The 23529-nt window shown below is 37.8% G+C and overlaps 1 protein-coding gene across 6 annotated transcripts in view; it reads right to left on the minus strand.

Moving 5' to 3' along the window:
• The window catches only part of LOC101859725 (ras GTPase-activating-like protein IQGAP1), an 88259-nt gene that overhangs the window by 10349 nt on the left and 54381 nt on the right, over positions 1–23529 (minus strand). For 3 of the 6 annotated variants that reach the window (XM_013086477.2, XM_013086473.2, XM_013086475.2), the window contains exons 10-35: positions 22921–23099; positions 21671–21761; positions 20943–21106; positions 20527–20614; positions 19586–19786; positions 18750–18913; positions 18365–18446; positions 17418–17620; positions 16642–16732; positions 16148–16315; positions 15320–15462; positions 14428–14598; positions 12781–12864; positions 12059–12130; positions 11733–11802; positions 10948–11034; positions 10244–10365; positions 9222–9523; positions 7966–7971; positions 4673–4747; positions 3894–4043; positions 3421–3561; positions 2835–2919; positions 1955–2119; positions 1103–1170; positions 458–590 (exon numbers count right to left, since the gene is read on the minus strand). In XM_013086477.2, coding sequence (XP_012941931.1) covers positions 458–590; positions 1103–1170; positions 1955–2119; positions 2835–2919; positions 3421–3561; positions 3894–4043; positions 4673–4747; positions 7966–7971; positions 9222–9523; positions 10244–10365; positions 10948–11034; positions 11733–11802; positions 12059–12130; positions 12781–12864; positions 14428–14598; positions 15320–15462; positions 16148–16315; positions 16642–16732; positions 17418–17620; positions 18365–18446; positions 18750–18913; positions 19586–19786; positions 20527–20614; positions 20943–21106; positions 21671–21761; positions 22921–23099 — 3305 coding nt within the window. The remainder of the gene's footprint in view (positions 1–457; positions 591–1102; positions 1171–1954; positions 2120–2834; positions 2920–3420; positions 3562–3893; positions 4044–4672; positions 4748–7965; positions 7972–9221; positions 9524–10243; positions 10366–10947; positions 11035–11732; positions 11803–12058; positions 12131–12780; positions 12865–14427; positions 14599–15319; positions 15463–16147; positions 16316–16641; positions 16733–17417; positions 17621–18364; positions 18447–18749; positions 18914–19585; positions 19787–20526; positions 20615–20942; positions 21107–21670; positions 21762–22920; positions 23100–23529) is intronic. The other 3 variants (XM_005105460.3, XM_005105464.3, XM_013086478.2) reach the window with 3 other exon arrangements.

The following is a 23529-nucleotide window of genomic DNA, read 5'->3' on the forward strand; positions in this document are numbered from 1 at the left end:
CGTTGCAAGAGAGTAACAAACATAAAAAAGGAGAGATAAGGACCATAGATGTTTGATATGAAAGAAGGAGGAAACCACACCAGAGCACCCGCCAACCCCCCGCAACACAGGAATGGGGGAAATTTGACAGAGTTTGACTGAAAGAGAAGCACATTAGTACAATACCAGTCACTGAAAATTGGGGGGGGGGAATAAGACGGACGGACGGACAGAAACAACAGAATGAGCAAATCACAGTAATATCATGACACTACAAGGCTGCACACAGAGATTTTCCCAACTAGAACTGAAAAGCACACATTTTGCTACAGTTCTGCAATACAGTTGTAAAATGAAAACTTCATTGCTACCCAAGTCGGCAGTGACAAGCCTGACCTTGATACCTTATATTTTGCTTCGAGTTTTTGAGTTATAGTTACATCATACGTTTTATAGCGCTATTGACACAATATGGTACCTGATGTGTATCCACAATCTCCCCCACAGAGATGTACACGACTGGCTTGGCAATCATGGTGACATCACTGTACTGATCCACATTAAACCGAGCTTCTGGCTCCTCAACATCACACGCTGACAGGCAGTACTTCCTGCGGGGCGAAAATATTCACAACTCACATCCGGATCCGATAGAAAATAAATTCAGATGTCTTTTACAAAATGTACAACATGTAGGAACATCACCATTGAAAAAAAGATGAATAGTTGAAGGAAGAAAAAAAAAAGAGATAAATCTTACAATTTAAATAAAAAATTACCCACATGATTAGGAGACAGATACTAATATTTGCAGTTATAACTCAGCATGCTGTATTTTCAGATTTCTTAAAAACTTAGTATTCTAGTTATTTGTTAGGCTCTTAGTTACAACTTCACTTTAGAGAGCATGAAGGAAAGAAAAGTCAAAACCTTTTTACCCCTTACTGCAAGCTCGTACATGGAAGATCTACCCTCCATCTCTGTGTTTACATTGGCAACAAACTGAGAAAGAATTCATAAAATCAAACTAAAAAAGCTAGCTCAGTATTCTGCCGGAGTTATTTTCATTAGTACTTACAGAACAAATCTATGATGAAATTATATGAATGTCACAAACTCTTACTTGAATTTTTCATGGGCGTTTCTGATGTAGTCATTCATGCTGGCCAAGTACGCACTCTCTCCCCCAAACTGAGAAAAAGTCAACAAAATTAAGACATTTTAATCGCTCACAACACACAGAAACTATTGATACTCTTTCCTTTCGAAGACAACAACTGTAAATTTCAATGACATCAGTTTGACTTGATTTTGGCTAGAATGTCTTATGACAAAATTTATTCACAGGAAAGAAATGTACAATGGTCAGGAAAAGCAAACAGCATGAGCAGAAAAGCTTTTCTTTCTGCTGTACTGATGGACTGATTTTAAAAAATTGAACTAACAACACTCTGTTGATCTCTAAATTTACAGAGAACTGCTGTTTTCCTTCACGGAATGAATGAATGATCATTGCTTATTGGACTTGTCCACCACTACACATATAAAATAAGGAGAAAACAGACATCAGTGCTTGAAAATCCTGATATATCCAAATCAACTATGACAAGCCACAGCAGCATTTGCGTGTACGTGTCTACATATATACGTATATAGAAACATACATACAAACTTCATACCCAAAAATGCCCACACTGCCACACCCACACAAATTAAAAATTTTAGTTTTTCTTTCCATTGCGTAAGATCTCATTATCTCTGTTTACAGAATTTAAACTAAATGAACTCTATGATAGCGCTATAGACTTTCAAACTACAAAAACAAGACAACAAACAAGAGAAAGTAAAGTGTAAAAGTCACATCCATTGAAAATGTTAACACCATTCATTCTCGTTCTGCAGACAGCAACTACTCCAAATAATTAACTTTTTTTTTAAAAGACAGGAATTTCTCATTACAAAGACGCTTACTCACCCCTTTGTTAGAAGCTGCAAACTGTAATATTTTGGCGATGGAGCCCAGGTTACGCCTCTGGTCACTGCTGAGAGCTTTCTCCGCCCCGACGTTGATGATGTCAAAAGCATCAGGGGCCACAATGGCCGAGTTGATGTAGCGGTAGTACAGCAGGTTGCCAACAATCTGTGAACAGATTTGTTTCAGTTTAACTTTATTTTTGTTTTTTTCCCTTCCTTGTGGGGCACTGAATCTAACCACCTTCAACTTTAAAAACTCGGAAGGCAATTTCAAAGATACACTGTACACTGGTCTACTTGTAAAATAAACCAACAACATCAATTTAGATTGATATCTATGTATCTTTCAAGTACAGGCTTTGATGCATTGATGTCCCTTCCACACAAACATATCACAAAGATCACAGAATCACCACAACTCAAAATATCTGTGTAAATCCTACAACCTGGCACCTGCCATTCCGACTTAAACTTGGTAGATCCAAATAATAACTTTCCACTTATTTGTCGCACATGACATTTTTTTGCTACGTTAACTTCTAGTACATCTATAATGATTCCCTACTTTTTTTTCTCAAATGGCTATTTTATAGATTGCAGTATGATGCATGCCCGCTCATTTAAAGGTAAACAATATTTTCCACCATCTTATTACCTATTTTGAGTTCTAACATTGTGAGAATGGTAATTTGTATTTTCAGAAGAAAAAAAAAGGTCTTTCATGGGCATCAGCAAATAAACTAAAAGGCTGAAACGAAAGTCCCACTTAGGAACCGAACTTAAAAAGCTTTCAAATTCTTTCAAAATCCAACAACTTCATACTGCTGTGATGTCAATGATAAAACTGTTGCTAAAATTAAGAAAAAATACAGAACAGCCACCTTTAAAACATCTTTTTCTGGTGCATCTGGGAACTTCTTCAACAGGCACTCCCTCATTACTTTGGCCATGTAACGCATCCCGTACCTGATGGAACAAATGAGAAAATATTCTTTAATTTTGTAGACTAGCCAGATCCACAGTACCTCCAAACATGTAATAGAAAAAGGACAGTGTCTCCCTAACACAGAAAAGGTACAGTACAAATTTATCAATAAGACTTTTACAGACTTGTCTTTCTAAACCACATGCATAGAGTTCTTTCTTTTTTAAAGTAAGTTCTTTGAGTCATATGTGCTGAAAATCATTCACTAATAACTGAAAGACCTTTTCTCGCTAGGCACAATGGCCAACATTTAAAAAAGAAAAAGCAGCATTCACTAAACAGTTTTATTTGAGAAAACACCAAGCTTATTTTGTCATCACCTCCAATGTGACAAATAAAGTCCCGTTATATCAGATATATAGAATACAAATTGTAGAAACATATTCAGCGTCAACCTTTCAACGACAGCAGCACTCCTGTAACATTTTCTACAAATTCAATACTCATTTTGACTACTCTGAAGCTACAGATAGTGAACTCACGGGATGCTGTCTAAAGAAGAGAGGATCTTGTTGAGGAAACGATCTGTGACTCCCTGCAGTCGCTTGATAGTTTCTTCTATCTGTGTACGGACTTCTTCATGTTTAAGGGCTTGTTCCGTTGACACATCATATGGCAGACCGCTGCAACAGCAAGAATAGGAAGCAAGGGTCAACACACACTTTTATTCACAAATTCAGATCTCTAAGAATAGACAAGACACATACAAAACAGGAAGTACTATTGGTTAAAAGAAAGGTACACAATTGCTGGAATTTGTAGGTTTGTTCGTTTCAAGGCTGAAGTGTTTACTTCTAATGTAAAACAGACCACTCAGAAGACCTAGTGTACTTTTTTCTCTGCGTTATTTAATGAGGGAGGGAGGGAGGGAGGGAGGGAGGGAGAGAGAGAGAGAGAGAGAGAGAGAGCACAACTCATGAGTGTGTGTTAACAGCAAGACCAATAGTCCCCCCACCTGGCTTTGCCAGTGCTGGACTCTGTCTGGTTGACCCAGGCCTTGTACACCTCCACAGGGTTAGTGTTGATGCGCAGATTTCTGTCCTCGATGACGCTGGTGATCAGAGGACTCAGCATCTCCTTCAGGGCATTCTGGCCACGCTGGTTCCTGAACAAACATGAAAACAGACCAAAAATATCACATCAGCGCCAACACAACAAACTGCAGTGGGTGCTATTCTTTTCTAGATAAACTTTTGATGCATTTTCCAATTGGTTATCTTAGTACCCCTTTCATTGACAAACTTTAAAAGACCACTCTCTACCGCATTGAGTTGATTTTGAAAGGTATAAAAGCACAAAAGTTGCATGATAAATAACATTACTTTTCCACAGTTTGGATGTAATGGAAGTTGTTTAATGCAGAGTCCGCGTTCTAACTGCTGGATTTCACCTTGAACAGATTAAGACGATCAAAAAATTATTTTTTTTAATTTCGAAGGAGCAGACCACAGAACATCTATCAACCACTTGCTATTGAATAATGGGCTGTACTTTTAATTCCTTATGCCATAGAACACAGCCATAAAAATTCTATTTCTGACACATGATGGTGAGTTTAAGGTATACCTGAAACTAATTTCTGATCACAAAGAGTAAATTTCTTTACTATAAAAAAAACCCCTGTATCTTACACAAATACTTGAGTTCTCTCTCACTCAGATACAAATACAGAGACAGACATCTCTCTCTCTCTCCCTCTCCCTCTCTCACTCACACACACACAGAAACACACACCTGTTGAATCCCACTATCATCTTCACTACCAATGGATTGCCTGTGACGATGTCTGTCATCTTGTCAACCTTGGAGCTGAGAACAAAAGCGAAAACAGGTCAGTCAAATATAGGTCAGAATCATCAGTTATAACAGTCGTCTGAAGATTTGACTCATGCATGAACACAAAATAAAGTATAAGTTAGTACAGAGTCGAGGTGAGTTTGGAAATTTTACGCTCATACGCTTATCTAAACCCCCACCCCCACCCCAAAAAAAACAATACTAATTTTGATATGATTTCAGTAGACAAAATAACAGGGTCTAACTGGCTTTCTTTTCTTTAACAAAAAAAAATATTTTGATACAATTTTTGGAGTCAAATTTCATTATCAGAATTTATCTCCCTGATTATCAAACATAACTAAAAGAAGCTATATTAGATTCATATTTTTAGATTTTTCATATTAAAAAAAAAAGAAATTATGCTAATTTAGTCATATGCTCCTTCATGAAAATATACAATGTATGATTAAAAAAGGAAGAAATCGTATGTTATTACATTTTACTATAAAAATTACCATACAGCCTATCCAAAGCTTTGACCTTGATAAATTGTATCATGTATAAATGGTGGTGATAGGAAATTGATTCCGACTCCTGCATTTAATTTTTTTCATCAAATGATTACGTTTTCATTTTTTTAAAATGTTTTAAAATATTCATCTCTGCAGCGTGAGCACAATACACGAACTACACTTTTTACAATAATACAAACCTAATGAATGTCTACCTATTCTCACAGCCATGTCAAGAGATCTCAGCTACATGGGATGTGTTATTATCTTTTTTTGTTTTTTGTTTTTTCAAATTAATAATTCTTTGGCCAAAAATACACAAAATTTTCAATGCACTGACTACTAAGAACATCTATTGAACATGGAGACAAATGGAAAAAATTAGTAAGCTTCAAATGCAATGGTTTAGAACAGCCGGGATAAATTCACGAAACTGCTGCATCAGAAATTAAAGTTTACCCGCTGGTGTAGGTATCTTAAAAAGCATTTTTGGAAAATAACCGGTTATTTACTGTTTGACTATCATAAATTACAATCTCTTCAAAAAAGGCACCAATGCCATGAGGCGCGTTCTCTCGCAAAAAACATTTCCATATAGAGAGCGTTAAAGCCATAATTATGAGAACAGTCTATCAAGACAGCAGAGACAATGCACCAACACCACATCAAGCTTGACAAACACTTCATGAAACCATCGCTAAGATAAAACAACCAATAAAAACTCTGCCATTGTTGATGACGCTGCTGCTGTAGTTGCAGTTGTATCTGTCACAGCTGTAAGAGCTAACAGTAAGTTGAGCACTAATTTAATGGCAAGTCAGCACCACAAGGCAACATTTTGCAATGAACATATCATCGCTGCTGCAAGCAAGGCAGTTAAGTCCAAATTTTGAGAATTTTCCACTTTCACACACTCTCAAAGCTCTATCAAAGATGCACCTTTTAACATCACCAAAATGCAGTTTGATGCTATGGTCAAGGTTTGCAATTTTCTTGCTTTTCATGATTTTTTTAATGGAAACAACACAACAAAACCAGTTGGGTTTTTTGTCTCTGACATAAAAAGTGCCCAAACTGAGTTAAGATTGCTTGAGGCACCGACAATACGAACAATAAAAAGAATTAAAAGAGTATATCACATCTGAGCTCTAACATGGCGCCAAGGGCACGCAGCCCACTCCTTCACATGCCCAACAGATTATTCTCAGAATCACAGGATGCATATTTCAAAGAAGAAAAATAGAGACAATGGCATAGTCTCTACAGCAAGGCACAAGCCAGTAAACGAGAAGAGACACAGGAAAGACTCAAAGAATCAGAACACCAGCAGTTCCTGCCACAACTCTTAGAACAGCATCAACAGGAGAAATGCACATAGCCCGATCTGAGAGAAAAAAAAAGTGTTATTTGCTTTTTTTTTCTCTTCTTTTTTTTTTAAGCTCGAAAAGGGGAGGGGGGGAGGGGGTGTTAACACATCAAACTGGACACATGTCATGGAGACAGAGAGGCACTCAGACAAGTGGTAGAAGTAATGAGGAAGAAAGGAAAGGAGGCAGAAAAGATACACAAAACAAGTAAGTACCCCACACATACAACGGAGACAGAAAATGCCTTTTTGTTCAGAAAAATTACAAAGAGGTATGGTGCTGCCAATTCAGAGTACCCAAAACGTCCAACACTGAGCACTTTTCTACTATTTTGAGATAAATATTTTAACACTTTGATACATATTATACTATACTATGAACTAAATTTCATAGGTCAAGACAATAAAAAGCAAAAGTGTAAGCCCTAATGAGGGATTTTGGGAGGGGTCAAATGTGTACAAAATCAAAGTGTAGACAACTCAACACATAAAACAGATGTTAGGTGCTTTAACAAAATTTTTGGTTTTGCCGAAGACCAACAAAAAAAATGGTATAGTGTTCCACTTTCATACGTCAGCAAACATTCCTACAAATGTAAAGAGTATCAATAGCTGCACGCCTCTCTCCAGGCTTTCAGGACACAAAAACACAACCAAACAGTGACGTTAGAAGACAACACAGCAAGAAAAGCTTCCTACACTACTCATAAATTTTGCATTTTGATTTATTCCATACAACAAAGCAAGTTTACTGGATAATATTTATATCTTTCATTTAGAGGCCTAAGAATATAATATATATTATATAAATATATATATAATATGCATCCCAAATGTTGAAGAAACCCCCTTTGTTGTATTCTACTGTATTTGTGTCATCATCTAAATACACGTCATATACCGTGCACATATAGTCGTGCTAATTGTCCGAAACCACAGCAAGCTTATGCCACTTGGACAATCAAAGCTGAAAATGTTGCTTCACTTTCCTCCAATATATGGTCTACACAGAAAATATGAAAGAAATCAAAAAACCATATACAGTTATTACAAAACCAAAAAGAAATTAACAATCCTGAATAGCCAGAGAAAATGAGAGAGACCAAAGAAACCAGTCACCATAATGGGACCTCTTCACAAAGAAATCAATGGAAGAAAAGAAAATTTATTTAGTAAAGAATAAAAAACAATGCATTGACAGACTGAGTGAAAATATGCAGCTTTTCTTGAGAGAAAACAAATTCAAAAGTAAGCAAATTGATGAAAAAGAAGATACTGTTTACAGCATTCTGAACTCTCCTTACTCTTGCAGGTCAACCGCCTAAGTGACACCAGTGCCATACACAAAGTGGAAGCATGCAAATACTTACATTCTCCTGCGAGTGCAACAGACATATATAAATGGCAATGTTAAACATGGTATGTCAAATGAAGAGACAAACACTAAATACAATACTGGAAAGTGCTGTCATACAAGGAGAAAGGGGAAAAAAACAAAAAACTATAAATAAAAATAATGCAATTTGGTGTTGCCTCTTCAGAATCCGAGATATAAATTTTGTCATGATATGCACAATACTGTGTGCAATGCAATGATGAATATGGATATTGCATATGAAGGTTTGATGAACGAACGTACATTTCAACTATGAGATGGTGTAGATGAGATGCTGAGGAGTGATGCTGGAACAATGTGGTGAGGACATTACTACATCTCTGGCAGGTTAGGGGCGAGCAACATGCAAACAAACCATTTGTTTGAGATGGGGAATTTGACTACACGAAGAGGTTAAATGATTGCATTTGAGCGTTTTCCAAAAGTATTAGACTAGATTCAAGGAACAAAATGTTGGGGAGTTAAATAGTAATAAACCTTGTAACAAAAGATGCAGTAGGACACAATGACTTTAGTCACTTCAGGTCCACAAAGAACCAGTTCAGTTAAACATTGGCTCCACAGGGGAAAATTATGTTAAGGAAAGGGTTTGGAAACATGAAATATTTTCAACAGTCCCAAACAGCATGAAGAAACCAGTTGGGAGTCAGCGCTATGAGATTAACCACTGAAATAGGAACAAGGCAGAGGGTGCAATGACAGCCCATCACGTGTCACTGAAATGGCGCAACAAAATATGCCAATTATATCATCTAACTGTTCTATACAGAGTCTATAGACTGTATAGACTTACTACGACATCATTTTAGCTTCAATACCTCTTTCAATCCAAAAAGAACACAAGGTAAATAAAAGGTTGAAGCTCTCTTACATTCAAGAAACATAGAAACTTCTAAAATGGTCCGCAGTTCAATCAAGAATGGCCTGTTGGAGATCTGAACAATTCAACCTGATACCAACTAAGCTTCCAGCACGCCCAGTCTATAGATCCTGTATACATAATGAAACACAAACTGAAGCCACCTACACTTCCTTTATAACACAGTACAAACTTCAGCAGTCAAAGTTTTTCCTAGTGTCTTCATAAATACATCTATACTAAAAGACAAACTTTTCCACTTTTGTGCTCTCATGCACTCTGGCACCCTGATAAGCTCATTGCACCTCCTGCTCTGACCCCTACTCCCTTGGTAGTTCACAGAGAACAAGGACACAACACGAGCCACTCACTTGATCTCCTCCTCCAGCGCAGTCTGGAACAGCTTGGTCAGCAGGTACTCCTCCCTCTGGTTGGCTCCGTAGTTGAACAGGGAGTAGATGACGGCCTCCATGAACTTGGTGGTGCGGGACTGGGGCATCTCGAAGATGAGCTTAGCCAGGTAGTTGGGACAGGTCTGCAGCAGGTAGAACAAGTGCTGGTAGGTCTCCAGCCGCTCGTGGTTCTCCTTACTGAGGGCCTTGAGGCCGCCGCCCCGCAGCTGGGGGTCGTCCGACGTGCGCTTGGTCAGCTTCTTGTTGTGGGTCACCACGTCCTGGAGGGGAGAGGAGGCAGCACGGAGACAAGTTGGTTCAGCAATATAAAATTTATATTGGCACAAAAAATGGTCAGGTCGCACGAGGACAGAAGCAAGACAGACAGATGTAGAAAGACTGATGGGAGAGAAGGAAGATTACTGACAATACTCCAAAGCCATTCACAGATATTGAAACCTAGCCTCTATTTCATCAAATATATTTATGAAATGATAATACCCACATTAATGAAGCACAGCACGGCAACAGACCAAAAGCTATAGTCAAAACTTCTTTAGTTTAGTTTTAGTAAGAGTTTTAAGACACTTGCAAAAGAAATAGGTCCTATGAGTGCTGAAGATCAGAGGTGTTACTTAAGAGTAACATACAAAGAAAAGGATGAAGGATAAGAACAGATTTTTTAAATAGGACAGAAAGGTCAAACCACACCAAAGCACCTGCAAACCCCTCACCCCATGTCAAAACTTTAAAACCACATTAAAATATGTCACAGGACATATATTGAAAAAGATAGTAATTTTCACAAAGCCACATTTGTAAGAATAGAATAAAAATGGAAAGAAAAAGCTTGTGAATATAGCATCAAAGACTATAATATCAATACTCTCCATCTCCAAGATTCAAATTGACTGATTCAGTCTCCACAAAAAAACCCAGTTTAACCCAAGTTCAACAAGGAAAAGTGATACGCTCAAAATACCACAGCAATAAGCTTTTACCTGCAAGGTGATTCTGTTCTTAATGAGCAGGCCGATCTTGATGTCCATCTGGTCAAGATCTTGTTCCAGCTGCTGGTTCGATCGGATCTCAGCCACAACCTGCTGGCGCAGTTTTTGCAGCTCTGCACGTCAGGGGACGAAGAGAACATGTACTGATGTTATTTATATATATGAGGCGTGCTGACAAAATGAGCTATTTCTCGCAATCCACAAATGGAGACATTGGCTAAAATCGACATTAGGCACAAATTTGCAGATTTTCTATTGATGCCATAGTCTTTAACTATAACCTGTCCTTTATCATTTTATACTTATAAAACGTAAAAACTTCACCTATAAGCGTCCTATCTATTTCCATGTGGCTCAAATCTGAGGAGTAACTCACTTTGTTAGCATGCCTCCCATATATATATTGTCATGGACACTTAAAAAAAAACTTAATTCTGACTGACCCTACTTTACAGGGCTGGTACAGTACCAAACAGCAAAACAGAAAATTAATATTACTACATGACACCAGACAAAACACCAGACGAGGAGAGAGGGAAGATTGGAACCCTCCGTTGGCTCTCTCTAACCACACATTTTGTTAGTCACTGTTTAAGAATGTACCTGGGTGTTGCTGCCTGTACATTTCCTTTATGAAAAACAATTGAGAACTCATATTTCTTTTAATGCATAAAACAGAGAAAGGCTTAACATACCTAATTCTTCAGAATAATCATTATCACTTGCATCCAGGAGGTGAACAAATTTTCTCACAACACCAAGAGATGGATTATCATCTGTAGCTGAAAAATGAAGACGCAAAAAAGAGATTTTAGGCAAATATGTCAGGACTAAACAAGACAAACAAACAGTAGAAATTGTATTACTTTACAAACCCCCTTGGAGAGCAGAAACAAATAGTGAGAATATAATTGTTTAAGTTTGTGAGATTTTTTCAATTCGATCATAGAAAACAAGAGACAAATCAAATTGTGCTACCTTTCCTGTCCCATCTTAGCACATTGCCCACCAAGAGCAGGCCATGGCATAAAAATAGTCCACCATCCAATCAACAGTTGCGCGCACGCACGCACGCACACACGCACGCACGCACACACTTTTCATACTCAAAAACCTCTCAGGCATGATATGCCATCTTTTTCTCCGCATTTAGTTTGTCTTTTATTCAGCTCTCTTCAAGGCCAATCCTTAGCCTGACTGTTCAGTTCACCATCAAGTAAATCCCTTAGAGCCAAAAGCCTTTCTAGGGAACATAAAATCTTTACCAACCCAGAAACGAACCAAACCCATGATCGTTCAGACTCGACGCGAATACAGTGCTGTGGGAACATAAAAGTATTCTCTTTTCCAGTGAGATGAACCTTACCATAACAAAGATTAAAAGGACATTCACATCATAGAATATCACAAAAAGAAAGTTTTGTGATTTCTAGAATTCTAAAAAATGATTTTAAAAAAGACCAAACACTGTTCTACTTACTAAGGGCTTTGTAATCTTGCCGTGCCAAGTTGGACCTGAAGTATGCTTGTATTTTGACGATTGCATCTTCCTGCAAGACAAACGAAATACTGGCTGCAAAAATTTTACCCAAAGCACAAAAGCAAACTAACAAACTATTTAGCCTCTTTAAGAAAAAACAAAAATAAAATTATTTTGCCACAAACCTTAAATTGTAATTGGAATATGTCTGTAAAAGATGTTGAGACACATACAGATTTTAAAAAATACTTATAAGTTAAGACATCAGATGCAAAAAAAGATAAATCATTATTTCATCATTTATTTCAAAATCAAAGTCGACTTACATTGTCTTTGAAATATTTCAGTCTGTTCCTGTAAGCTGTCCTTGCTTTCCACATTCTGTAATAGGATTGAAGCTGAGGAGAGGAGAATGCAGCATTCTTTAATGTAAGTGTTAGAAACAAGGCATATTCATTAAAAACACTCATGGGCAAAATGAACAATACAGTGCACCCTCGTTACAACTGACTTTGCACAGGTGGTGGTCCTTTTCTAGCCCATAGACTAAGTAAATTGATATTAATAGTTTATATTGAACACAGAAGAACTTGATCCCTGTAACCTTGTATGACTAAAAATACCATGACAAAAAATGGCCACATAAATCATGGAATAACTCCTATTTTTTGGCCAACATGACGTTCATGCTCAAAGAAAAGGCTTTCTCAGCACTGACGGATGATATGTCAGCCATTAGCAAGTGAAAAGTGCAATACGCAGAGTCATCTCCGACACACACAATCCTGATCTTCACCCACATATTGTCTTATCTGTCTACAATTAAGTTTAAAAATGTCTGTTTTAGCAAGCGTGCACTGAATTTCAAATTCTGTGAACTCACCAAAGTGGTTAACTTCCCTGAATGTACATTTGCAAAACAAACTCAAAATGAGCCAGCCCCCACCACCACCAAATCTAAAGGCCAAAGGTAAAAAATTAAACAAAACGTATTCATAACATGCATGCTCAGTGCAACAGGGCCTAACTAAAATACTGTTGTTCTTACCAAAATGACAGAATCTGTGTTGTCTTTAAGCAAATTCACACGATCCTTGTACTTGTGCCTTTGTTTTGCACCTCGCCAACAGGCCTGTGGAAACAATAAATCAACTGTAACAATAATTCTCTCAATAAAAAATAAATATAAGACCTAAAGCGTAACAGACAATTTATGCAAAAGCTTTCATTACGTTTTACTAACTTTCATTACGTAACTGAAGAATCCTAAAATCCACAGAAGCGTAAGTTATTCTAACTATTTTTCCTTCGTTCAAAAAGAAGTCTTAAAAATCTAGGGGTTCAGTCGGATTATGATATGTCTATGTCCTCCCAAATAAGCCAGCTCAGCAAAAGTATTTACTTTCAGCTTAAGAAAATTGGCAGTGTAAGAAATTATTTAACTAAAGCAGCAGCCAAGACACTTGTAACAACACTCATTTTATCAAAGTTAGATTACTGTAATGTTATTTTGTCCGGTTTGACATCCGAAAAACTATCAAAGTTACAAGTACTTCAAAATCAAGCAGCAAAATTGATAATGAAACAAAAGAAATCAGCCCACGTAACACCAATTCTGAAAGAACTACACTGGCTGCCAATAAAAGAAAGGATTAAATACAAAACTGCCGTTCTCTGTTTTAAATGTATAAATGATAGTGCACCTTTTTATCTTAAAACATTCCTGGAATTATATAATCCACCTAGAGCCCTTAGATCAGCCTCTGACAATCTAATTCTTAAAACTCCAAAACAAAACTACAAAACATACGGCGAGCGTTCCTTTTTGTTCTTTGGTCCCCAGGTATGGAACGAAATCCCATATAAAATAAGATCTGCCCCAACAATTTCCATTTTCAAAAATCAGCTGAAGCATTTTTTATTCACAAAAGCTTACCTGTCATAATGATGTACTGTGATATATATGCATGTGTATGCCAGACTGTGAGACTGAAGAAATAGCGAGTGAGAATGAGAGAGAGAAAAAGAGAGAGATAGAGAGAGAAAAGAGAGAGAAAAGAGAGAGATAGCGAGAGAGGGAGAGAGAAAGAGAGAGAGAGATAGAGGGAGAGGGAGAGAGAGAGAGGGAGAGAGAGAGAGACAGACAGAGAGAGAGAGAGAGAGAGAGAGAGAGAGAGAGAGAGACAGACAGAGAGAGAGAGAGAGAGAGAGAGAGAGAGAGAGAGAGAGAGAGAGAGAGATAGAGTGGAAATGTTTTTCTATCTGTATAGAATTAATGTTTTAATGAATGTTTCTAGTTACTCACGTTTCAACTGTATTTTGACTGTTCGTGAATTTATATTGCATTGTATATTTTTAGTGAACACATTTTCAACCTCACTGCGAGACTGTTTTTCTGGTATAAAATTTTACACATATGCATTTATATTATATGTATAATACTTTGTTTTACGTACACATTTGTGTCGATTAATTTTTAAGATGTGATGTCTTTTTCATTGTAATGCGCATTGAGCATCTTTCAGGAAATGGAAATGCGCAGTATAAATGCTATTTATTATTATTATTATTATTTCCTTCCCCCAAAAATACAACATAAAACATAAAAAAGATTCCTTTTTTTTCTTTCTTTTGATCAGCCTCAATAATCAGCCACATCACACAAATGTCTTTCCTATACAATAAAAAATCTCACTTGAATTTTGAGAATAGCGGGCAGCTGTGTATTCATGAAGTTCTTCCTCTCTTTGTACGCCTTCCTTGCCAGGTGACCTCGAACGTTTGCTTGGATCTTGGTGATGAGACCTTCATTTGACTTGAACAGCATCTCTCTGTCGTACTCAGCTGTCACTTCAGACACTACCCTCTATGGAAGGAAGAGTAACCCCAATGCTTTATTTTACTTCATGTTGACACAAATAATTTAGTGTACATATTCTTTCTTTTTTTTTAAACATGATTAAATACAGTAACCACAAATTGAAGGTTAAAGATATCAAAGAAACTGCGTGAGAAAGGCAAATCACAGGATTCAAACAACACTTATTGCTGAAGATGACGTTGGCAGACTGGCATGTGAAATTTTTCTCATTTAAAATTTGCTAGGTTGAAAGTAGCATCAGTAATGCTGAACAAATGTTTCTATATGCACATCATTTTCTTTCCTGAAGTATGGGTGGTAAGAATTTTTCCAAGTCTATTCTTTTTTTTCCCCCAGGACATCTTTACATATCATATATACTGATGCTACTTATATGATTTTAAAAAGTGCGAACTCAAAAAGGGTCAGCTTATGCGAAATTCCCTTTCTTTCTAGCAGTTTTTGGTAAACCCAATCTAAAAAGATTGAAGTCAAGGACACCTCTTTGATCCTTTAAGTCTCTTAGATCTTTGAATAAAGCTATTATCATCAAATCCTGGGCATCAGAAAAAACATTACTTTCCTGTAAAACAACTTAAGACAAATTAAAAGAATTGTTTATGTTATATCATGGCATCCAACTGAAAAGCACAAGTTTAAGTGACTGCTGGATTGAGAAAGTCAAGTCGAGATCAGCCAATACACCATCTCAAGCCTTGAAAGTTACCTGAATATCTTCCTTGTTGAGTAGAGCGTAGTCCTTAATGATGTTGTCTCCACGAGTCCAGGCATGAGCTCCGGTCTCAATGTTGTAGAAGAATTTGGTGCCATCCTTCAGCCTGTTCATCATCCAGCCACTGCCGGTCTCACCTGGGAAAAGAGATAAACACCACAAGTTACTTCAAGATGTCAAATTTCCTACCAGAAGAAGATGTGTTTCATCTACCCCTGAACACCTTAGAAAAATTTCATGAAAAACAGATCTCAGAAAAAAATATTAGCATAAAACGTACAGGTCAATAATATTTCAGACTATCCAACAGTGTTGTGCACTTCCACCGACTGTAATAAAGCAAGACAACATTTCAGTTTTAGTAAGTTTTACGGCACCTGGACCACAATACTTGGCGCTCATATGACCTTATGCAGTTGCGAGCGCCGTAAAATCCTTTCCTATTAAAAAAAAAAGGACCACAATATGGTCATATAGGTGTCGAAGAATAGAAGTGTTACAAGAGAGTAATAAACACAAAAAAGGAGGAGAGGTAAGGATGGTAGAATGTTTGATAGGAAAGAAGGAGCAAACCACACCAGAGAACCCACCAACAACCCATGACAACATTTCAACAAGGGGATGTTACGCTTGTGGCTGTTTAACAAAGACTATGGTAGAAAGTACATTCTTTTTCAACCTTTATAAACCAAAGTCATCTACTACACAAAAGCATATACAGTAACATAAAATGAACTGACTGAGAAAAAGTTACATCGCTGGCTATAGAACCTTTATGACAAAAACAAAGAGGAGAAAACACACACACACACACACACTCACCTTCTTTGGACGACTCTTGCACAGCAGCCAGCAAGGCCTGCTGGTAACCCTCTATGCAGTCTCCTGTGACGCTGTGGACGTTCACTTCAGATGAGGTCAAGCTCGTCAAAAGAGCCTCCTTGTTATCTTCCTTCAGAGCTTGGTTCACAGAAGCGACGCCTCGAGACACTGCACATCAGACAAACCATGGAATAAATCAGCATTTTTTTCTTTCATTCCTGATTCGGAAACATTGTCCAAAGGCTAGTGGAAAGGGAAAGAATTCCTCACAAATAGATACAGTTCTGATATATGTGACAACAACTTGATACCACATTACGATGACAAAGAACGTCACATAATCAACTAATCCATTAAAAAAGAATACCTTCATTAATTACACCTGCTATTCATGTGACACATTAGTACAAACAGTAAGACAATATGAAGCAGAGGTTGCACCAAAAAATGTGCTATTGACCATGTAGAGAAATACTAATGCTATGTGCTCTTACTCTTCAGTCCTTCTTGGCAGTTCGCATTCGCTTTGTCCACACAGGCTTGGATCTCCTCCAGCCACAGGACAGCTGCATCATCATTGTTATCCTGAAAATCCAAACGACTAGACGTTACAACCAGACAATCATTCAAACAGTCCTATCTCAATGCTTTGAGTAAAGAGAAGCACATGAACACAAAAGCAGTCAATTAGCTGTGGGAAAGAGCAAGAAAAACATACAGACATAAACAACAGAAGAAAATAATGTAAAACCTACCAGTACCAGAGTATTCTTTAAGTGAGTCAAAATAACCTAATCTGTTTCAAAAAGAATATCTTCATCAATAACCAGAGGTACCTGCAGTGTATTCAGGCTGATCAAAGTGATGATATGCCCATTCAAGGAAAACAAAGTATAAAATAACTCCAGCCTCCAAATATGCTGGCAATGAGGTCTATGAGACCATCTGCATGAAACATTGGACTATCATCAGTTTAACTGTCCACCCTTTCACAGCCTCAGAGCAGCCCTTCTCCCTCCCCCCATACATCACTCACTACAAAACCCTCTATGCGAAAATTAATTAACTGAAACTCCACATGCCAGTACACAATATCAGAAGTATGAAAATTTGCACCAAGAAAATCAAAAACAGTACCAGAACCACTCAAAACTAAAACAATCTACCACAGACAAATAGGTTTCAGTACGTCAGCCTGCGATCTTTTGAGGTAACAAACAGCTGCTTTATCACTTACACAACCAATTTCTAATAATAAAGAAAAGTTCACCTCTGCTTTCTTGTCTTTCTGTCTGGCTAGCAGAATCTGATAATGAAGGGCCTGTTCAGGCTGAATGTCGCGGAGTTTGGCAGCTGATAGTTGCAATGCTTGAACTGTCTCTGCCTCCTCACCTTTGTCAATAGCTTCGTTGATCTGGGTGATAGCTTTAATTCCTGGAGAAACAGTACCATGGGAAACGCAAGTGAGGCTAACTAAAGAAAAGGTCACATCTCGTTCTTGCACATTAAAAAAAAAATGAAACATGATCTTCAAGCCTTTATTTTGCGTTTTACTCTGTACTTTAGTCTCTTTCAATGCTTGTGACTTTTTTTTGGCTCTGTAAGGGGTTTCTTATTTGTTTGGAGGGCTCACTTTTTTACTTTCATGAACCAAAACACCACAATATCTAAAAGATGGTGTAAAATCACAACACTTCATAAATAAATAAGCTGCTGACAGTTGCAAAAAAACTAACACAGACCTTACAAAATGAGCACTCAAACCTATACATTTGGTTTGCTAGAATCAGCAAAAAGAAAAGCTTGAAAATCACAACAGATAGTCTGAATGGAACAAACGAGTCCATGACAAAACTTTTCATGGTAAGAAAATAATTCACAAAGAAAATCTGTATTCAATATGTGGCACTAGACTTTGTGTAGAAAAGAAAAATTCACATTCTAAATGAATCCAGATACATCTCTCAAAATATAAATTGACAAAGTTACTTAATTCATTCAGGCTGCTACCCTTCACAGTCCCTAAAAAGAATAATTATTTATGTTCAACCTAAATACAAAACAAAAAACCATTACATTCTTCACAGAGAACGACATTTCATAGAGAAGAAAAATGAGGAGAGACACCATGACAGGCATTAAACAAAATATAGAAGAAGAAAAAAGTCATCATGAACTAGAAGATCGGGCTGATTAACTGGACTTTTAAAAACTTACTTTCATGTTCTTCATGGACTTGAGTGTGCACACCTTCAATACAAGCCAGTATCTCCCCATGGGTTAGCAGGTCATTGGGTTGCTGGCAAAACAAGGAATAGGTAAATGACAAACAAGTATTACACCATGAAACAAAGACACACGCACAACATAAATTGACAAAATAACTTAATGCAAAACAAGAGAATACTCCTCACCATATACTTTTGTACAGGCAATCAACTGCATATTTAAATTATGTACTTCAAACCAATAACTTAATGCTGTTATTTACCCTTCATTAAAAAATAAGCTTGATTCTTAAATGTTTATGTCAATGCCAGTGGGGTTATCTAAATAACAGCTGCAGTTGAGTATATTCAGATTTGTGAGTGGAAAAACCTACGTCTGCTTTGTTAGACTTCTGTGTAGCCAGGTTGGTCTGATATTTCTCTTCAATAGATTCATCAAGGTCAAGGATGTGAGCATCTGGTTCCTGAAGAGCAGTGAAGGTCACATGGGGGTCACCGGCATCGATGGCTTTGTTGATAGCCACAACAGCAGCAATCACTGAGGACACAGAAATAATCAAATAAGGAAAACAGTAACGGGACGGGCTATCCCAGGTACGGCTTGTAAACAGCTTCATTGTAGAAACCCCTCAAACATGTGGCCTCGTTTTCTTTATTTCTCCCCAACACCCTGTGCAGAAGTTGGTAAGCTTTCAAAAGTTGTCTGCTTCTTCTACTTCTTATCAGCCAAAACACAGCCCTTTCCTTGCCGACAGACCAAAATCTATATATCTTGGCAGTGATTAATTCAGTATTTCAATCAAAATGACAGCACACGCTAATCTCATTGTATTGCAGCCTAATTGCCTGTGTTGATAATAAAACACCAAGCTGTAAAACTTCTCTCTTTTTACCAACATCCATATTATGTAATACAATCTTGATTTTCCACTCCTGTGCAAAGATGTTTCAAAAAATAAAAAGCAACTCGAACTTCTTGGAACAATCTGTAACTCAAACTACAAATCAAGGGATTACACATGGGAATGTTTAGTGCAGGGCTCCCATTTATGAATCTTATTACACTGTACCTTCACAAAAGACATTGACATCATCGAGCATGAAATGGAAAAAAGACAATTGTAGAGGATGCAAAAATGTTAAAAAGCACTACAAATTTAGAAAAACTAATTTAGAATTCCAAGGAGTGTATCAAGCAAATAATCCTCACCCTTGAGAGCTGCCTCAATGTCATTGAAGTCCAGGTCCTCTCCCTTCTCCTCCCTCATGCTCGCCAGTTCCTCCACGTAGAGCTGAGCGGCTGAGGAGTGAATGCCTCCCAGTTTGAGGGTCGGGTTCTGCAATGCTTTCATCAGCAGTTCCGCGTCACGTGAGGATAAAGCCTGGTTCACATTCAGCACCATCTGAGACTCTGTGAATGAGAAAGTATATAAAACAATATCACCAATAATAACAATGATAATGATGATGACATTAACCACAAAATGCACTTGTATGTCATATATTCCTGTCAGAAAGTATGCTCTGTTCCTCTTTACAATTTATTTCTCCAACAAAACGTTTAACAATCAAAAACATTCTCGGCTTTCTGAAAAGTATTCAGTACAAGCTGTCATTTTACAAGTGTCCGGACACACACTGACAAGATCTGTCAAAGTCTTTAGCTGTCTACCCATTCTCATCTGAGTAGAATGAGGAAAATTTGTGAAAGTGCCTTTCCCCACAGATGGAACGTCAAACCAGACCAGGATCCGAAACTGCGACCTTACAATAGTAAGTCTGAAAGCCTAACCACAATACTTAGGAAGCCACATTTTTAAGGAAAAAGCTAAGCTCCTTAATCTGTCTCACTTGTCTATTTCACACAGATTAACCATGTCCACAGTATCTAAAAAGGTGGTAAGCACTGAATCTTTAGAAAGGAAAGAATGAAGGTTAGACAGTCCAGATAGTAGTGCCAGAATGTATTACCCATTGCACTACAGGGGGGTGGGTGTTGTTTTGATCCGAAGAAGCTTAACAACCAAAGCCTACTTGTACTATATTACATAATGCCCTATAAAAGTTTTAATGAAAACAAACAGAAGTTACATTAAAACAGAAAACAAATGAAAAAAGCTATCAATATGAGAGATAGCAGGTATTACTCACTCTGATACTCTGAGTCAGCCTCCAAGTTGGCCTCATTCACAGCGTTCTGAATCTCATCTTTACTGAGGGCAATGTCAGCCTCAGCGCTCTGCGGACAACATAGACATCAACAATAAGATACAACTTAACATTTTGATATAAGGATATTATTAAGAAATACTATGCAAATTTACACAGCGTCATCAATGTTTGCCAATCATTTTGAAGATCTAATTGCAAAGCATATGTCGTAATACATTACAAAAAGAAAGAAGACAAGAAAGGGAAATGAGTAATAAAACACAGTCATTCTGCTCATGAACTTGAATGTCAAAAAAGACATCCGCAGATAAGAAAGTAATCTTGAAAAAGGTCTAAATGCAATTCCTCACACATTCATAGAATACTGTTAAATTGGAAGTAAAAATACAACATACCTCAGATTTCCCTAGACGAAGCAGGGCCAACTTTGCAATGTAGAAGTCAATATTGTCAGGGTTCACATTCTTCAGCCCCAGAGCAGGGGATTGAAGAGCTGCCAGCAGGGCATCCCTGTCTCCACTCAGGAACGCAGCATCTACTTTGATCAGGGCTTGATTTGCTGAGGAAAGTGTGAGATTACGGTGACACTGGAAGCACAAAATCCTTGATGCCAGTATCGCTGTTGAAAGTGTTGTTTCTAGAAAGGGGTTCGAACAATTATACGATAATAGCAGTGTCAGGTGCACAGCATGCTTAAAACCCCTTTTAACCCGGTAAGGTTATTTTGAGCTATGAGTACAAAATATAAAATAATTTTTTTAATGTAGACGATTTTACGACCCATCACCACAATTTACATAATTTAGGAGGTAGGCAGTTTTGAACACAAACAAAAATTGAAGGAAAACAGGTTAAAAGCAAGGGGAGGAAAAGATGATAGCTGTCATACCATTTCAGCAACCATATTTTACATCACTGAAAATCTTAAATTACACCACTGTAATGAGCTTAAAATGTACCTGTCTTTTCATGGAAAAGTCTTTTGTAACAAATAATTTGAATAGGCTCTCATTCCAGTTAATTCGTCCATCCAAATGCAACACCGACAGTTAACCAAACGTACCCGTGAGAGCAAAGTGAACTGAGGAAGGTACCACACAAGGACAAATATACAATGACTTACTATTGACTTTGCTGACGTTGCCTTGGATTTCTGCCTGGGTGAGAAGCTCATCGTAGACATCGTGCTCGTATGTGCTGTCAGGGTCTATACTCTGAAAGTAAAAAGAGAAAGCGTGAGAACAAAAACTATAAACAAACGCCAATTGAAAAAAGTATAGTTCCTATACTGTACTCAAAAACACTAAGTCTTACTATTTTTTTTTAGTAACCCATTATTACAATTCAAGCACAGAAGAAGATATTTAAGTTGTCAGGAATTTCACTTCGTGAGTTATAAATGATCAGAATCACAGAAAAAGATATCAGCTACATTTCCATCGTTCTATCACAAAATCCATCAAACAGCAGGGGGGGGGGGCAATACCCTGTATAGTTTCAGTAATAGTTTTACAGCACTTGCAACACAAGCAGATCATATAAGAGCCAAAGATTAGATGAGTCTTTAAAGAGTAACAAACACAAAAAAGGAGGAAAGATAAGGATGACAGATGTTTATGTTTTAGTAGAGGTTTTACGGCGCTCGCAACTGCATAAGGTCATATGAGTGCCAGAAGATTAGAGGTGTTACAAGAGAGTAACAAACAGAAAAAAGAAGAAGGGGAGATAAGGACGATATATGTTTGATAGGAAAGAAGAAGCAGACCACACCAGAGCACCCGCCAACCACCCGCTGGATGACAGATGTTTGATAGGAAAGAAGTAGTGAACCAAACCAGAACACTCACCAACCAACCACCAATACCCTGTCCCTGCAGTATTCTTTGTCAATAGCCATAACAGAGTGTGCTTGTTTGTGATTTATGTCCAGCTTTCTCATGGGGAAAAATTTGCGCAGACAAACAGCGAGGAAATTAACCAACTCAACAGAAATGAAGCCATGAAAAATAAAAGAAGAAGCTATCACAGAATAGACCACCCCAGTCTTCAAAACAGATGTCTAGGAACCTCCGCACAAGTGAGACTTATATTTGCAACAACACAACATGACCTTCCGCTCAGCAGATAGCAGTGATTCGCGGAGGACAAAGGGAAACTTGGCTGCTTCACACCTGACCCGAAGGAGGTGGGGACCCTGGTGAGAACTACTCTTCTCAGGGTCGCAAATAGGCACAACAGATGAATTATGGACTCTTTGCTTATCTGTAACAGTCTAAATCTATCGGACCCCACCTATCCACCCCCACACACACCCACACAAACACACACACACACACACACATACACAACAGTAACAATAAAATGAAGGCTTACCTTGTTCTTCGCATTTTCTGCCTTGACATTCTTGGCCTCATAAAGCAACTGTTGATACTGCTCCACATTCTCAGAGTCAAGGTTCACCAGCATGGCAGACGGGTTCTGCATGGCTGTGTAGGTATCAGCGGCTACCTGCTGATCCACCGCCTCGTTGATGGCGATGATCGCAGCGTGCACTGAAGTCCATAGAAACACACCATTGTCATAACATGTGGACTAAAACTTGAATTTGAGATACATTCCATGGCAAAAAAAACAAACATAATATAAACAGAACGATAACTTCAAGTAATACCATAGCGCACTTAAGAGCACAATCCAGACTAAATTGTACCTACAAAACCAGGTAAAAATAAGATCATTTCCACAATGCAGTGCCCTTGCTACAGCTGAACAATATGGTGATACATTTTCAGATTGAGTAACCTACACTGAAAGGAGGTAACAGAACCGGCATCTTTACTTATTTTGACTACTTCAATTTCCATCATACTCATTCTACCCTCATTTTGTTTCTCAAAAATATGTAGATTTTCGTTATCCACTGCTTCCCCTTCAAACAAGGATCACTCCATCATCATCTCCATCAGTTCAAGACACGGGGGG

This window comes from Aplysia californica, unplaced genomic scaffold (genome assembly GCF_000002075.1).
Source record: "Aplysia californica isolate F4 #8 unplaced genomic scaffold, AplCal3.0 scaffold00471, whole genome shotgun sequence".
Lineage (NCBI taxonomy): Eukaryota > Metazoa > Mollusca > Gastropoda > Aplysiida > Aplysiidae > Aplysia > Aplysia californica.